General features: G+C 42.7%; 1 protein-coding gene across 2 annotated transcripts in view; it reads right to left on the minus strand.

Moving 5' to 3' along the window:
* The window catches only part of MDGA2 (MAM domain containing glycosylphosphatidylinositol anchor 2), a 427,922-nt gene that overhangs the window by 44,830 nt on the left and 365,090 nt on the right, over nucleotides 1–18,002 (minus strand). For both annotated transcript variants that reach the window (XM_040412379.1, XM_040412378.1), the window contains exons 9-10: nucleotides 8,053–8,322; nucleotides 1,893–2,041 (exon numbers count right to left, since the gene is read on the minus strand). In XM_040412379.1, the coding sequence (XP_040268313.1) occupies nucleotides 1,893–2,041; nucleotides 8,053–8,322 (419 nt within the window). The remainder of the gene's footprint in view (nucleotides 1–1,892; nucleotides 2,042–8,052; nucleotides 8,323–18,002) is intronic.

Consider the following 18,002-nt stretch of genomic DNA (forward strand, 5'->3'; position numbering starts at 1 on the left):
TTAACTGCCCGTAAATAGGTCATAATGCCCTCTAACACATTTTGCTTGAAAGGTTGTACAGAATTAGAAGAATTAGGCTGCTTTCACTCCTAAACAGAACCCCATCTGTCTACAGGTTGTAACTGGTACTGCAGCTAAGCCCCTTTTACTAAAATGCGGCTGAGATGCAATACCAGACGCAACCTACAGTCAGGTGTGGAGCTGTTTTTGAAAAAAAGCAACTACGTTTTTCTAATTCTGCAGACCCTCTTTTAGCCTCCTAACAGTCACATTGGAAAAACTCTCTCCAAAATATCACTTTTTTTATTGCAGATTTAGGATTTATGTCTCGAATAAATATCATTGGTGCACAACTTAAAAAGTGACTTAAGCGCATTTTAGCTAGTTAGAAATATAACCAATTTTAGCCTTGACATTTTTTTCCTCTCTGTACTTCAACATTTATATCTTTTTTGAGGGGACGATAAAAACAGCAATTTCACCATCGTTTTGGGATTTATTTATAATATGAAGGGTTAAACTCCTACAGAGACATGTGGAAGGTCTATGGGTCTCCTCCTCTCTCTGAAGACTCTCTGCTCACCCCCCCCCCAGCGCACTCATTTTTATACACATGCAGAAGCGAGATAAGCGGATCTCGCGCCAACCTGCTCTAGTTCAGGCTATATTGGGACTAGAGCCTCCAGACCAAGAACATAGCTCTAGCTGCATTCTAGCCTGAGAAGAGCCCTCTGAAGTGCGCCCCTCTGCACCCCCACAGCCAGATCAGGACTCATTCAAAACAATATTGTACTTTTCTGCTTGAACAAACAGAGCTCGGGCTGATGAGTGGGGGAGTTAAGTAAGGGTACGGCCGTGCGGCGGTCAGGTTGTGGCTGTGCTGCGGTCAAGAACCGTGTCACCAATTAGCCCGCAGCTTTCTTTAATTTAACTAATGAAGAACGCACTGCATTAACAATTGTTAATGGGGTTATCCGAGATCAGAGCTGAACCCAGACATATCCCCTTATTTACCCAGGCATCTCTTTCTTCACCGATGCTCTCGCTTGCCCTGCGCTGAATCGCGCAGGGTATGTGTTTTTTCAGCAGATCCGGTGAGGTTCCTACCAGGTCTCTGCTAGGCAGAGGCTTCCGCCTAGAAGTGTTCCCAGTGACATCACCAGCACCATTAGTGCTTGTGACGTCACCGGGCTCACTGCTAGGCGGAAGCCTCTGCCTAGTAGTGTAAAAATGTAAACAAACAGCCCTTGTCCTGCGCGATGCAGGGCAAGGAAGACCATTGGAGCATGAAATGCTCTGATGCTCATCTCAGAGGGGCTGCCTGGGAAGGGGATATGTCTGGGTTCATCTCTGAACCCGGTATTGAAGGTTACTATGCAGTATGGTCTTCATTAGTTAAATGAAAGGAGGCTGCGGGCTATTTGGGCACGTGGTTCTTGACCGCAACATGGCCGCTTTGTGTGGCCATACCCTAGGTAGCAGGTCTCCTCTTGTCCTTATCCTAGTTCATACATCTATCACACAGCGAGAGTCCTTTAGGATGATGATGGCGGACTCCGGATGAGAATCTGCGTGCATAACATGGTTCGTATCTGAATGCACCCATCTTGTACTTCAGAGGTATGCTTTCATCTCCACACAAGTTCCTGCAGATTGAAGTTTATCTCAAAATGTAATTAAATTTTTAGGTCTTTAAATTGCAAACCTGTCCGTCGTATCTCCTGCTCTGCACAGCACATCCGTAACCAAGAAATCAATTCACAGCGAGTAAGAAGGAATGATTACCCTTTCCAGAATCCTTCCTGATGCCTGAGTACTCGCCTTACAATCTCAAGACAAGCAAATAATGCGCCCATTAAATTGTTATTGTATTGTTTAGCGTAAGGCATCACCTGCTTAAGTCCCAAGCGGTACGCCAGTATTCGGTCCACCGCGTCCGGGTTCATCTGCGTCCACTGTAAACTGTAGGAGTAGACGCTGGCTTTGCTCTGCCATAGTGGGTTGTAGGTATCGTAGTAGAATTCGGGGGGATAGGCCTTCCCTGAAGAAAAACAGAAGAATGGAACAATGTTGCATTCTGCATGTAGAAACAGAAATCCGATATTTTATTACGTATTTTTAAAACAATAGAGCAATAAACAATAAAAACTAAATAATAAAAAAATGAAATAGAAATAAAAGTAAAATAAAATGTAAATTAGAATAAAGAATTTAATAGACTAAAAATAAGATAAAAATAGAATAGAATAAAAATAAAAAGCCCCCAGTATACCATAACATCTCCCTATCCCAGGGTACAGCAATACGGTTTACAGAGGTCCTGGTGTCTGAAGGAGTCCAAAAGGTCGCTCTACCAATTTTGAGAAGACCAGGTCCATAAATTCATGCCTATGGACCTATCGATTTAAAGTGACCACTTACATGTCCTCGAAAAATTAAAGCTTTCCATGTGAAGGAACATCTCACAATTCTATCTATGGTTGGACTACAGGTAATAGCATACCATAACAACAGGCAAGTGACCAATTCAGCTCTACTACATCTGTTCACTGCTCCCCACTGTGAGCCCTCTGCGCCATTCAATGAGAGAGGGTTCAATTCCTCTTATGATTTAGTGGTCACGCAGTAGTTGAGGTCTAGTCTGGAGGGCGCCTGTTTGTGGCATGCCCACTATTGATATAAGTATCAGATTGGTGGTAGGTGTGTACTAGGTGGAGCGCATATTGTGTTGTCTTTTTCCTTCCTGTAAATGCACATTGCCTTTCGCTGTGTTTGCTGAGCTTGCGGCTCTTCACGGTGTGATTGTGCTCTTGGCCAATCAGATCAGTCCTTCAGAATGATGAGAGTGATGCTGATACTTCAGATGAGAAGACAAAGGATTTGTATCTGAATGTGCCCATTCAGACTCCAGATGAGGATCCGTGTACTGCTTCCCCTCCCGCACTCACAGCTGCTGAGCATGCACACTCTGAGTAGAAGAGTTACTGCAGCAGCATCCCCCTCCTCCCCCTCCTGCCGATCTAGTGTTAATGGTGACTGAGGAGGACTCTGTATCACAGGCTGCAGGGAGGTGAGGAAGATGCTACTTTCCCTCCTGTTGAGTTTATGTTCTACCCTTTGACTTGAGATTACGGGGACACATACTCAAACACACTTGTTCCTGGACATGATGATTTGGCCTCTTTTAAGCTTCGTATTTGCCATCCATCAGTGGAATTAGTTGCATTACTTCTAAATTGATGAAAATGTGATGCGCTATTAAGGTAAAAGCTCTGAGTCCTTATTGCCTTAAATTACTGGGAAATGTTATTTTCATGGAACGGAGTGTGTAAGGACAGGGACGCAGTAAAAGCTGAATACGTGAAAAGAGAAAGTGCTCCTGAGCGGCTCTTCACTCACCACTTGATCAGCTTAAACTTAAAATCTTTTGTAATGTGCCATATGGGGACAAAAATGAGAGTTATCCTCCAAAAGAAACCTCGCCTCTTCTGGACTGTATTACTCTCATACTGGGACATGGTGTTGGACCCAGCCACGGGGCCCCGGAGCCACATGACAACCCAACAGTGTTATCTAATCTGGTTTATCTACTTGAATATTTTATTTTGCATTTTTTTTAAATGATTATGGGGGTAAAAATGTTGCCCGACTGTCGCTCTGCGCCGTGAACAACAGTTCTGAACAGCTGGCTCCAGGACCTATGTTCCTTCAGAAGAGGACTCTATGGAGAAGTCTTGTGGGCATGCTCTGTAGACTTCACTGTGCAGGGAGGGGGAGGAGGTGAGCTGTTTCCGTCTTCTATTGTCAGTGATGGTTCCTGCATTTTCTGCCTCCAGATTTTTGGATATTTAAAGGCTGAGGATCGGAAAATGAACAGTTCGTTCCCAATCATTTCCCTACGCATCGAGCCCCTAAATCTTGCCTTGAAAAGTGATCTGTCAAATATAGGAAACGTCAATCTATTGTGAGGGCTTAAAGGGGTATTCTGGTTGTAGTAAGTTATCTTCTGTCCACATCATAGGGGAAAATTATTGGGTCCCAGTGGTAGCACCCTTAACGATCACCATGGGGCCACTCGAATGAATGGAGCAGCATGTCGAGCACTGCCGCTCCATTCATCTCTACAGGAAAACCAAAAATAGCCAAGCCGATAAGTTGGATAAGCTGGAGCCCCCATATATTGGGAGAATGGGGGTCCTTGGCTCATAGAGGAGATGATTTATGGGGGTCCCAGAGATGGAACTCCCACCAATCCCTTTCTGACTGCATTGCCAAACCGAGGTGCAATGGAAGCCACACCTAAATGTATGGTATTCTAGAATGTATGGAAATACCCTCGCAGTCCATGGAAAGGACACAGTGAAGACCTTGGACCTGAAAAGATTGTGCACCCCCGGTATATGCAAATACTGCGGCTACATATAACAGTGCCCAACAGGGGGTGCATTTCTTTATTTAGAAATAGGCGCTACGTGACTTTGTGCTACGGGTAACCATGGCATGTAAGTCTACAGGCGGTCCAATAACCCCCCAGGGCCTTGAACCACCGTAGTCTAATGCAAACGTATTTTTAGATCTGCTTAACCTTCAGTTACTTCGAGAGTCTGAATTAAACTCAAGATCAAAGAGGAAAAAATGACTTTCTTCAGAAAACACGTCCTTGTTTAGCATATTCAGAACGCCTGCAGCTCCGCAGACCGGTGTGATTCCTGACAAGGAGACTAACACGCTCGGCTTGATCCGGGGAAGTGCTGGGCCTTCAGGCTGAAGATTCCCCTCGCCTCCTTTTCCTTCGTCAGTCTGTGGAGACCTGCAGAACATACAGTCCCCGGAAAAACATCCTCATCACGTCTGGTTCTCGGGATAAATGCATCTTCACCATCCATTGTGGATTTCTATCATAAGTTATGACCTTTCTGTGCTAATTCCATTGTGTTTTGAAAATTAGACTAATTAGAGGAGCCCTGTAACCAGCATAACTGAGAACTGAGGATTACTGACATACTAGATGAGCCTGCAGTGATTCATTTCTTACCTTCCTATTTCTACCACTAGGGGGCTGATCTGTATACAGCCGTGTACTGCCCCTAGGGGCCATGTCTGGTATTACAGCTCAGTGCCGGTCACTTGTGTAGGAGGACTGAGGTACAATGGCTGACAGAGTTCATGGACACATTCTAACTGCATAAAACCATAAAAAAAAGAAAAGAAAAATCAGACATTTTATAGCACATAATCTCTTTCTGACAAAGCTAGAACCAGCCCTGGACCTCACATGGATCCAGAGATCTCCCCATTCATTGCTCTGATAGATTCTCTTCAGGCTGGCAGCTCAGGGGCACGTCCTTTCTGATTCTCTCTCTCTATCACAGCTATGTGGACATGTCTTTTCTGCTGCAGCTCTCTCCTTTGTGCATCCTTTGTGCTGAAGCTCTCTCCCTATCACAGCTCAGGGGGTGTGTCCTTTCTGCTGCAGCTCTCTCATTATTACAGCTCAGATGGGCATCCTTTCTGCTGCTGCTCTGTCCCTATCACAGCTCAAGTGGGCATCCTTTGTGCTGAAGCTATCTCCCTATCACAGCTCAGGGGATGTGTCCTTTCTGCTGCAGCTTTTTCCTTATTACAGCTCAGGTGGGCATCCTTTGTGCTGAAGCTCTCTCCCTATCACAGCTCAGGGGATGTGTCCTTTCTGCTGCAGCTATCTCCTTATTACAGCTCAGATGGGCATCCTTTGTGATGAAGCTCTGTCCCTATCACAGCTCAGGTGGGCATAATTTCTGCTGCTGCTCTGTCCCTATCACAGCTCAGGGGGTGCATCCTTTGTGCTGAAGCTCTCCCCCTATCACAGCTCAGGGGGTGTGTCCTTTATGCTGCAGTTCTCTCCTTATTACAGCTCAGGTGGGCATCCTTTCTGCTGCTGCTCTGTCCCTATCACAGCTCAGGTGGGCATCCTTTGTGCTGAAGCTATCTCCTTATCACAGCTCAGGTGGGCATCCTTTGTGCTGAAGCTATCTCCCTATCACAGCTCAGGGGATGTGTCCTTTCTGCTGCAGCTTTCTCCTTATTACAGCTCAAGTGGGCATCCTTTGTGCTGATACTCTCTCCCTATCACAGCTCAGGTGGGCATCCTTTGTGCTGAAGCTCTCTCCCTATCACAGCTATGGGGATGTGTCCTTTCTGCTGCAGCTCTCTCCTTTTCACAGCTCAGGGGGTGCATCCTTTCTGCTTCTGCTCTGTCCCTATCACATACAGCGGGTGAATGACACATTGTGGATGCAGAAGACAAGTCACAGCATCCGTGTTACAGGACAATCGGGCACATGCTGCATCTATAATGATGGGTGATGAAGGGGTGGAAACCTGAGGGGGAGGCAAATAGAGAGGCCATTCCCTGTCCCAAAAAAGTAGAAAAACATGGCTGCTTTCTTCCAAAATCAGCACCACTCCTGTCCATGGGTTGTGTCTGGTATTGCAGTGAATGGGGCTGAGCTGCTATTGTAAACAGGTTTGGCACTGTTTCTTAAAGAAAAAGTCATATTTGTCTGATCCTGTGCAACCCCTTTAAGTCCGTGCTCCACAGTGCTCATGACAGGCAATATCCTGTGTCTCCGCCACACGGCACATTTAAAGCAGGGTGTCTGTAGCCTGTCATTAATTTCCTTTACACAGCTGAGACGTTTCGGCAGAGTCTGCCGCTATCCACATGTAACATCAATTTATATCCTAATTGCTCTCAATTTATTGCTTATCATGCTAAACATCCCTCCAGATCTTCCGCCTTCATGCTGGTCGCCAATTACAAGTAAAACAAATGACGCCAAATAATGTTATATATTAGCTCGAATTTAAGAATGACCCTAAAAAAATCCAATTTCCCGGGGAGCGGGATGGCGCCAGTCGTATTTATTCTCCTGATAATGTAGTTTAGATTTTACTACAGGTCATAAAGATGATATTTCTATTCATCCGCCGCGCCATTTCTGTGAGATACGGATGGAGATATTCGCTTCTCTTTGATCTGGAAAGTTCTAACGTTTAGATTGTAACTTGTTTGTAAAGGTTTCCAGCAGAGCCAGGGGCCCTTGGAGAATGGGGGCCCAGCACTTGTCTGTGGCTTTGGGGTTAATGAGAGCGGGAATAAGCCTAATTAGGGTCCATATAGATGACCGTATGTGTTCTGTGGTCTGCAATTTGCAGTGGTACCTGATACCGGGCCGCGTCCCTGAGGTTTAAAGTAACTGCACACTGAAGATCTTTAGGAGGGGCTAGGGAGGTAGAACACATCTAGCTATGTAACAAAGAGTGGAACACCATTGAGGCCATCATCAAGGTAAGATGTGTCTTGTTATCACCACATCTCTTTATTTCATATGGGCATTGGCCAGGTGCCATGTTGGGGACTGGTCGATGGGAAGCTGGCTCATTTGTCCTTGGCTTTGGTGACTCTTACTTACTTTACTCTATATGTTATCTTTTGTATATATCGTTTATCATAGTGTAATAAACTTTTTATGCACCTAAATCATGTTAAGCCTATCTATTCCTGAATCTCTGAATTCACGGTAATACCGATCGTATTATGTGGGATTGTATGGAAGTTTTTAAACACACGTGTATACTGTGCATAACGTTGAGTCATTTTGCATAGTTTTTTTTAACTAAAATGCATTGATTTATTAATTTGACACTGATCCTGAGTGTCAATGTTTTCTTCTCTGTTCACATAGAAAGTTAAATGAGAAATACTGTCTGCACAGCATTATAGAAGTCCTGTACACAAACTATTAAGACATGGGATGTTCTGAATTTAGATGGAAGACTATTAGAGAGCAATCAGGAGACTTTTTTTGCTTTATGTATGAACAGAGTAGAAGACATGAGATATCCTTAAAATCCACCCAAAATAATTTCAGCAAAGTATTTTGAACATGATGCAACTTGTTTGTCAACTTTATATTGTGAACGTTATGGATCAAATGGTAATTCACCTCCAGATTCATCATGGAATCCGTTCAGCGTGGAAACAGCAGAAGTTACCCTGAGGGGACGTACCTGTTACAAGAAAACTGCACCGTCCAGATCCGGCTTCATTAATGATGCTGCAGTTGTATGTGCCATAGTTTTCCTTGGCGTGGATGTTCACAGTCAGCTCCGTGTAATCTTGAGAGTCGAATTGCCCCTTCTCTAGCAGTTTGCTCCCCAGTCTCCATTCATACATGAGAACCCGCGTGGGGTAAGCTCGCAAGACCCTGCAGTTCATGGTGACGCTGGTACCTAAACCTTGTCTGATTTCTTGAAAGGTTGGTTCAACGGCAGGAGGATCTGCAAGGCAAAAATAGTCAGATGTTAACTCGGGGCCGGAAAGACATATAATAATCACATATGGACTTGGCTTGTGTTCTGTTCACAGGTACAAAACATGCATATGTGTCTCCATGGTAACAGACTACACACACCGTAAACATTGCATGTAGTCTGAACCTGCAGTCATATGTTACTCCACTGCCTCAGCTACCTGTCCACTCCTTGCTAACCTCCATATAGTAAAAGGGGAGTAGATGGAAGGATCAAAAGGTGGTTGCACATTTAAAATCGCTCCCAACTCACCCCCTCCCTATGTATATGCATGCTCAGCCAAGTATGCCTGTGTTCTGAACTGGGTGTGGAGAGTAAGCTGCGGCCAAATACCTCTGACAGTAGCTTGTGTCTTTGAGACCAGGATCGGGCATGTTGAAATTCAGCTGCTCAATCCTTATCCTTCTCAACCTCTACCAATGGGGAAGGTCCTCATACATATTAGATTGGCAGGTTCATAGTCTGCAGAACTTCAGTTGGTGCATACCTCCACGTCATTGCATAGTCCACTGCTGGGACTACAGCTGGTGTAATCTACTCGTTTGACATCGGCTGTTGCTATACTGTATGTGGCTTCAATAGGATTGCATGACAAAAGCTTGCTCAGCAGTGTATAGGCCATGGAAATGCATGATCCACAGCCTTCCACCAGACAAACCCTCCTTCGAGTGCTCCATAGACGGCGTTTTTTTTTTTTGCATTGCTTCCACTATTGACACGTCGGGCTCCTCTTCGTTCATGGACTTGTTTTTTCTCATCTGTTTGCTGAAAGCTTAAGCACGCTATTTTATTTGCGATGCGCCCGTGGGTTTGCTAACATACCGACCGCATCCCCTAGATTGATTCTGCGAGAAGACGTTCACTTGTCGCAGCAAACAAGAGCTTGGGGGCTGATCTGCTTGTCACACTTGTCACATGGCCCCGGCGCATTCAGAGAAGACTCCAAAGTGCTTAGACTTATAAAGCAAAACTTCTGGAATCAATTAGCGGGCGGCGGCCGCGCTGATGACTTTCTTTTTTGTCTCGGAGCCACGTTTGTAATAAGTAACATTCATTTCAAAACCTTACACTTTGCAGGTCATTAATCTCTGTCTGGCATTGTAGTCTCTTCCAGAAAGGCAGGAAAAGCCGCCCCGTCCCCATGAAAATGACTTCTTTATCTTCTTTTCCAGGAGGATAAAATAAAAGAAAAAGTCAGCAGTAAAGTTCACGTTTAGGTTAATGCTTACGGAGCTCCGTCGCGTCTTAAAGAGCATTTTCCTGAAAAAAATCCTCTGTAAACGTAAATCACGGCCTCATCCTCTTGTGCAAAGCCTTAATATTCTGTTCGGAGACTGACCTCTTTATAATGTGCATCTAAAATCCAACAAAACCCCGGAAACTGTAGGAAAATACCTGAAAAAAATACCCTATACAAACCCTACAAATCCAGCTTCAGTATGTGCACTGTATGGCGGTTCCTTTTTTTTCTTAGTTTTTTTTTCCTATTAGAGAAGCAGCCATCGTGCTCTCCGTGGGAGGTTTATTATACAGGATGGGGGTATTGATACACTGTAATATGGCACCCACACAAATCTATGGGGCCCAGAGGTCGGGGGGGGGAACCCAATCAAGTGCAAGAACATAGTACCTCTTGCTATAATGTGGGTTCTCTGATATATGGGGCTATTATACATACCTTTAATTATTGCTACTTATGATGCTACTTTAATTTTCTTACACTAGGTGGTGGGGGCCCCATCTTATTTTCCTGTGGGGCCCTATGAATTATAGTTACGCCCCTGCACAGAGGAGTTATTTTCTAATGGACTCATGTGGAAGTAGCGAGAAATATTTTTTTTTATTACACAGCAATGCTTCTATAAGAGAATACATGATGTAAGACACCAGATGGCAGCACAAGTAGTATCTACAGGTCCATAGTATGAAGAGCGTTGTGGGCATGCTCTGTGACATTTACAGAGATGGCGGCACAGGGGCAGGAGGAGCAGAACTACTTCAAACATATCCTAGTCCTCCTACCACTACTTATTTAGGCCTATTGCACACGACCGTATGGCTTTTTCAGTATTTTGCGGCCCGCAAAAAACAGATCTGCAAAAAATACGGATGACCTCAGTGTGCATTCCGTTTTTTGGCGGAACGGAACAGCTGTCCCCTGATAGAACAGTCCTATCCTTGTCCGTTATGCGGACAATAATAGGACATGTTCTATCTTTGAACAGAAAGGAAAAACGGAAATACGAAAACTGAATGCATAGAGTACATTCTGTTTTTTTTTGCGGACCGTATTGAAATGAATGGTTCCGTATACGGAACGCAAAAAACGGAATGTAAACAGAATGTGCAAGAGGCCTTATTGGCTTCTATGGGAAAGTGTTGCGGGCATGCTCTACAACAGGGATCTGCTGTTCTTAAACTACAACTCCCAGAATCCTCCTTTCACTTCTATAGGAGTTAGAAGAACAGCTAAGTAAGTGTGCATGCTGGGAGTTGTAGTTTCACAGCAGCTGGAGTGCCGGAGGTTGCTGAATCCTGCTCTACAACATGCATACAATTGACTTTGTACAGGAGGCACAGGTGAGCCCGGTCAATCGTCTATTTCCAATGGCAAGAGTGTGGGTTATCTCCCTTTCATTGTAATCCTGTCCTCTAGTGATAATAAGAGGACTGTTAACCCCAGTGAATGCAGCACAAGCTGAAAAGCGATCCTCTTGTTACATTAGTCTGGTTCCATACCGTATTGCCTTCAGCATGGGATTATTCTCGGCACTGTGTTCAATGACCTCTGAGATTGGAAAAACAGAACTATTATTCCTGGAAAAGTACCGCCTGTGCATAAAACATGGAAACCGCAAAAATGTTTATATGTCGCCCGGAGATGTAGGAAGCAAATAATACCCATTACATTTTACAGCGGTGCTATCACATCTTAGTGAGATCCTGCACGGGAGAGAGGTTTATTTGGGGGGAGAGATGTTTATTTGGGGGGGATAATAAAAAAGTTTAGTCACTCCTTTTGTTTCTTGGGAGCGGTCTCCTCTCCTGACATAGAACCAATTTCATCGCCTATTCAATAACAACAGCATCTAATCCTATGACTATCTTGTGCCATTCCTCTATTATTCCTACTAGAAGTTTATGAATGAATTGCCAGCAGTCACTGCATGGGGAACGCAAGACAATGCTTTCTACTGTACATGACACCTTAACCACTTCCTGACCAGGAGGATTTTTCTGTTTTTTGTACTTGCATCTTTAAAAGCCATAACTTTCTTTTCCCTTTGGTTATGTAAATAATTTCCACGACTTTTTCTTTTGGTGACACACTGGGCTTTTTTATATAATTTTTATTATAGTATTTTTTTTTTAATAAAAATAAAAAAATTATAAAAAAAAAAAGGGAAAAAAAAGGGAAAAATTGTCTTTTTTTTTTTTTACATTTTTAAATATTCTTTTGTTAATAGCACAAAGTGAAGTTAAGATATGTATATTTTTATTATTTCTCCCTTTCCATAATGGTTGTATTGATCTATGGGTTATGGTGGCTGGGGGACGGGGCTAGAAGCTGCTGTGTGGTGGCTTTAAATTTTATTTATTTTTTAAATTTAGTTTTACTTTTTTTATTTCACACTTTGTGCCCCAGGTAGAATACAGCCCCGAAGAAGTTTACATTGCTTTGAAACCGCACTCTAGAGCTGATCTGGGTCAACCATCTTTGGCGGTCTCATGACTACTGGACCCAGAGCAGGAAAGGCACTGGTGATAAACCCTCCCGCCCTTCTCTATGGAGAGTCAGCTTCCCGCTCCAGCAGCTGCACGATTAGCGCCCAACTGCTGTCTGCACGGACGTCTGCGCAGAGATATGTGCCGACCTCTCGGATGAATACAGTCAACGGAAAGGGGATCAAGGATCGGGTATTTTTTTTTCCGTTTATGTTCCGTTTTTCCATTCCGTTCAGAGCTCGTTCACATGACCGTATGTCTTTTTCAGTGTTTTGCAGCTTCGTTGTTCCATTTTTTGTCTCCGTTGTGTTTCCGTTTTTTTTTTCCGTTCCATTTTTTCGTATGGCATATACAGTATACAATAATTACATAGAAAAAATTGGGCTGGGCATAAAATTTTCAATAGATGGTTCTGCAAAAATGGAACGGATACGGAAGACATACGGATCCATTTCCGTATGTGCTCCGTTTTTTTGGAGACCCATTGACTTGAATGGAGCCACGGAACGTGATTTGCGGGCAATAATAGGGCATGTTCTATCTTTCAAGGGAACGGAAATACGGAAATACGGAAACGGAATGCATACGTAGTACATTCCGTTTTTTTTGCGGAACCATTGAAATGAATGGTTCCGTATACAGACCGTATACGGAACACAAAAAACGTTTGTGTGAACGCGCCCTCAAAGATAGAACATGTCCTATTATTGTCCGCATAACGGACAAGGATAGGACTGTTCTATCAGGGGCCAGATGTTCTGTTCCGCAAAAATGCACACGTAATTTACACGGACATCATCCGTAATTTTTTGCGGACCGCAAAATACTGAAAAAGCCATACGGCCGTGTGCAAGAGGCCTAAGTGATTGTTGTGGGTCAGACCTCATTGTGATCATGTGGGTGCACAGGTTCTGCCCCCGCCATCTAACGACTAGTTAAATCCGGACATAGGCCTCTTTCACACGAGCGTATTTGCAATCCGTATACGGTCCGGATTTTATGTTCCTAAAATCCACTTCTAATGTAATGAATGGAGCCATTCACAGGGGCGTATAATTCCGTCAGTATTTGAAATCCGCAGCGTGTCCGAGTTTTTGGGCGCATTTGTTTCCAAATACACACATTAGAGCCTATGGGACAGCATGAAAACTGCAGGGAGAAAAGAATACGCTTATAAATCCTGATGAAATACTGAAGCAATACTGATGACAATAGTGATGGTGTATCATCAGGCATCAGTGCGCATTCGAGAGCCAGAATACTGACGGATTCCAATACGCTCCTGTGAAAGCGGCCATAGAGTCATTTTATTGCCGAAAATGGGGAATCTGGAAAGCCGCTTCTCACAAATGGACCTATAGAATATAAATTCAAAGAACTGAATTCTTTCTGTAGAGAAAGCGAAGGCTAATCGTATTACAGCACTCATTATCCGCGTCTACGGTGGAGGACGGCACAGACTGGTTAGGTTTATTGAAGGCTGATTGCAACATTAATTCTGCTTTTTCTTGATTTGTTTTTTTTTTTCCTCCCCTGAAGACAGATTGGATTGATACAACTTGCAATTATGTTGCCATCTTATTTTTTAGGTAACCATAGTAATAACAGTCATTTAAGAAGATTTGATTCCAACCTCCTTTCAGTAACTTGATAAGGAAAGTATAGGAGCGCTGAGTTAAAAAAAAAAAAAAATGGAAAAAACATTTTTACCCTCCTTGTAAACACTTTAAAATAAAAACAGGCGAGAACCTGTTACATTTTGAACACGGGTAGCTTTAACCCCTTAAAGCCCATTGTGATGGTGTGGAGCAGAGATTCCGCCCTCGCCATCGCCGTCCGTCAGTTTGATTGGAAGCCGTCACCCCTGCCTGAGATCTATGCTGTAAGGGCTTAGCTGCTCCCCAGATAGGTCTGTTTTAGTAACTATTCACATTCCACATGAAAGAATTCTGGAGCAGACTTCTAAGGATTCTGTGTTCTGCAGTTCCTCTGTTATTCATCCTGGTAATCTATAAATATGTGGATAACTGGGCATTACCATATGTAGGATGTTTCTCCACACATTGGTCCCCTGTCAGCACTGACTAAACCATATAAGAGAGTATAGGGACACACTGGATTGACACATTTTATACATTGCCAGGAAGAATAACAGAGGAACAGCTCAATGCAGCCTTCTAAAAAAAATGTTTCGAATTGCCTTAATTTATTTGATTTAATGTAATATTTACTAAAACTTTAAGTCAGTAGAATCTTTTTTAAATCAAGCCTGTCACTATCTTTTCACGGATACCGTACATTAAGACAGGATCCCATCTATTTTGTGGGTATGTACATTTTTGCAACCTTTGCTCCAATGCTTCAAAAATAAAGCAAGTTAGCAAATACTCTTGACTGAAAATCTCCTACTTTTTAAGTATGCAGCTCTTATGCAGACCAATGCGCCTCCAAGGTTAAAGACAAAAAACAAACCCAGTGTTGTCTGACCCTGCTGTGATACTGCCTTCAATTTCCTCCTTCACCTGCAAGATCAGACTACACATTGTAGTCTGTAACCATGGAAACACATAGGTCTGTGTAGGAACTGTAAACAAAAAAACAGTGATTTTAATCAATATAGCCCCAATACCACCTGACTGACCACAAGCTACTGGCAGAAACGGCTTCCATTTCTGCTAGAAATTGTATATAAAAACACACAAAATAAAAAGATAATCCGCCACAATATAATAAATAAATAAGCGGATGTACATGGTCACGACTAAACAGAAAACAGAACATAACAGCACTGTCATAGTAATAAATACAAAGGTTGTATAAAATGAATGCCTCCTTTTCAAATGATAAATAACTTTGAGGTTCTTAGCAAGTATATTTTGACCAAAACACATCTGTGCCCACCTACCACAGCAAGGTGATCTCAATCCAGGCAGGAACATGTCTCTATAAGAGTAGGAATCTACATTCAGGAGAACAGTCCCTGCACATATACAGTGCGGCTACTTGTTACCTCTGTGTGCATTTAAGCATCAAATGAAAGGAAAAGGCAACTCAGCTACATGTGATTCACTCCTATCAGGGGCATATCTATAGGAGTAGCAGGGCCCGAACTCAGAAGGGCCCGTCCAGGAGGAGGGCTAAAAGATTTTATTGTCAGGGGTCCCTCAACAGTATTATAAAATTAGATTTTTTTACAGAGACACTGTAGGAAATAGAACGGCTACTGGGCTCTGTCTGAAAGAGTGATCTTGACTAGCCACAGCAGTGGGGGTTGCTAAGAATTTGCTGGGAGGGGGGGGCCCATTGAAAAATTAGCTGTGGGGCTCATTACAAGTTACTCCTATTATCTCACATATCCCACAGGATACTTACACTGTAGCTGAGTTGTCTCTTCCTCTCATTACATGCTTGAAGGCACACAGAGGTAACAAGTAGCAGCACAATATATGTGCAGGGTCTTCTCTCCTGAATGTAGATGCCCATTGGCATAAAGCTAGATATTAAAGACAGTAGGTTTCTGCCTCGATTGAGGTCACCTTGCCGTGGTGGGTGGGCACAGATGTTTTTTTTATCTAAATATACTTGCTAAGAACCTCAAAGATTTATTATATAAAAATGGGGGATTCCTTTATATATTATATATATTAGTTTTATTTATATATATACCATAGTTGTCTTTAGTGCTGTGAGAGAGCGCTGGTATGTTCTCTCTTTCCTGGAAAAAGAGTATAGCCTCTAATGTGGGGGGCTGTATAATGGGGGTTCTCAGTGCCCTTAGATGTGGTTAAACCATGAAGCATCTGACTCAAGGGAAAGAAAGGGATGGTAGATCTGCAGGAGAATGGTAGATTATAAAATCCATAATGGTATTGGAGGAATTAGTGCTAAATACTGTGGAACCTGAGCTCCACGTAGGGGACGCGTCTCCCTGTATCTCATTAAACCTCACCGTGGAAATGTTCTCTCCTTGCAGCACAACTGGAATCTGAGTTCATGGAAAGGACACCCTCATAGAAACCGATGAATAGTAACGAGATAACATTTGAATACTAATAATAATTGCTGCATAGAAAATGACCATTCCTTGTATCTATGCTAATGAGGCTGCAGGGAACAGCAGGATGTTCACTGATGTGGAGGACTTTAGAGGCAGCCATGCCTCAGCTTAAAGGGATTGTCTACTCCTTTATATCAAAGGCCTATCTCCATATTAGTCCATCAATATCTGATGGGTGGGGGTCCAAAACCCTTGCCGATCAGCTGTGACCTTCTAGCTCCAGCACTGGAACTACATAGCACCATTCATTCTGTAATTGGATGGAGCTATCATGAGGAAGTGCATATCATTAACATCAGTGTCTTATTAGGCTGACATTTCCTCCTCCTGAACTTGTCAGCTTTGCTGTGCCGCCTGGTACAGGATCAGCAGAGTCATCTCACTATCATTAGACAGTTTGGGGGTAAATGACAGTTCTAATCTGATGAAAAGTTAGTAGCAAATTAATAATCGGTTTATTTAGGGTAACATTTTAGTGTCTTCAGATTAAGGTAGACACTAAAGTTATTCGATATGCAAAGCAGGTATCCTGGACATTAATCTTTGCTACATACCGTATGTATTATCAATCACTCACAGTATTACTGGGTTATTTTTACTTCCATAATGTGGCATCTCGAGGATCAATATATTTGTTTTACATTCCATGTGAATATGACAGAAAGAAACCTTTGTAAGCTCTTGTATGCAATTGGAGGCATGCAGAGGGTGTAGCAGCACCCATGGGCTTCTATTGGTGCCACAGAGTAATAGAGCCATAACGCACCTGTGGGAATGAACGCAAAAGTAAACTAGATCAGAAAAAATGGTATGGCCCAGAAACAGCCTTGCTCTTATCCATTGGTTATAGTAAAATTTGTTTGAGCTGCAGTACCAGTCAAAACCTATGGACAAGAGTGGCAGTGTTTCTGGAAAAAAAAACAACAACAAGAAAATAAAACCCTTTTTTAATCCCGGACGAGCCCCCATGTAACATTTCTATTATATACTTGTGTTACGAGTTTTACTGCAGCGTGATCCCTGGAGGATATATCATAATTGCCTTGTACATTTTCATCACAACATTGGAGGATGTGCAGTCACTGTATATATAGCTTTTAACCTACATTTCTTTTTTTTTGAACATTTAAGGCTGCTAAATTATTAATTCTGTACAGCGTGTCGTCTGATCAGCACAATTCCCAGCATTCTGTGTATAACGACATAGTGTATGCATCAGTAAATCACGCACGCTACAGCGGATTTGTGAGGAAATCCAGGGCAGACGTTGACATTGTCCTTCAGAGGGGTTTTCGGAGAATATGGAGCTGAACCTCAATCACAGTTTAGTCCCATAAGGAACAAGTCAGTTTAGGCAGTGACATTTCATTCTTTTGCACCCACCTTCCAAGAACCAGAACTTTTTTTATTTTCTTCATCAACATACTCTTTTTTTTTTTTACTTTTTTTTCGTGGGGCGACCTGTATTTTTTTTTTATAAAATGTATTATGTATTATTTGTAGTGTGGAATAAAAAAATTTATTCCGCTATTGCTTTGTCAGGCTTTGTTTTTACAGCGTTTACTATTCGGTAAAAATCACGCATTAGGTTTATTTTGTGGCTCAGTGAGATTACGGCAATTTTCGGTTAGAAAACCGATTGTTTTCTGTACAAGCCCTTTAAGCTTTATTAACAGAAAATATCATGTGTTTTCACCTAATATTACTATGTCATTGGAAATTGTCCTTTTGTATATATGAAGCTTTTTTTCAAGCATACTCATATTTTTTTATTTTCTATATCTTTATATATTTTTTAAAAAATTCCAGAAATCTTGCAGTTTTCATTCTTACCAATGAGCCTCACATTAGGCTGACAATGCTT

The sequence above is a fragment of the Bufo bufo genome, chromosome 11, assembly GCF_905171765.1.
Source record: "Bufo bufo chromosome 11, aBufBuf1.1, whole genome shotgun sequence".
Classification (NCBI taxonomy): Eukaryota; Metazoa; Chordata; class Amphibia; order Anura; family Bufonidae; genus Bufo; species Bufo bufo.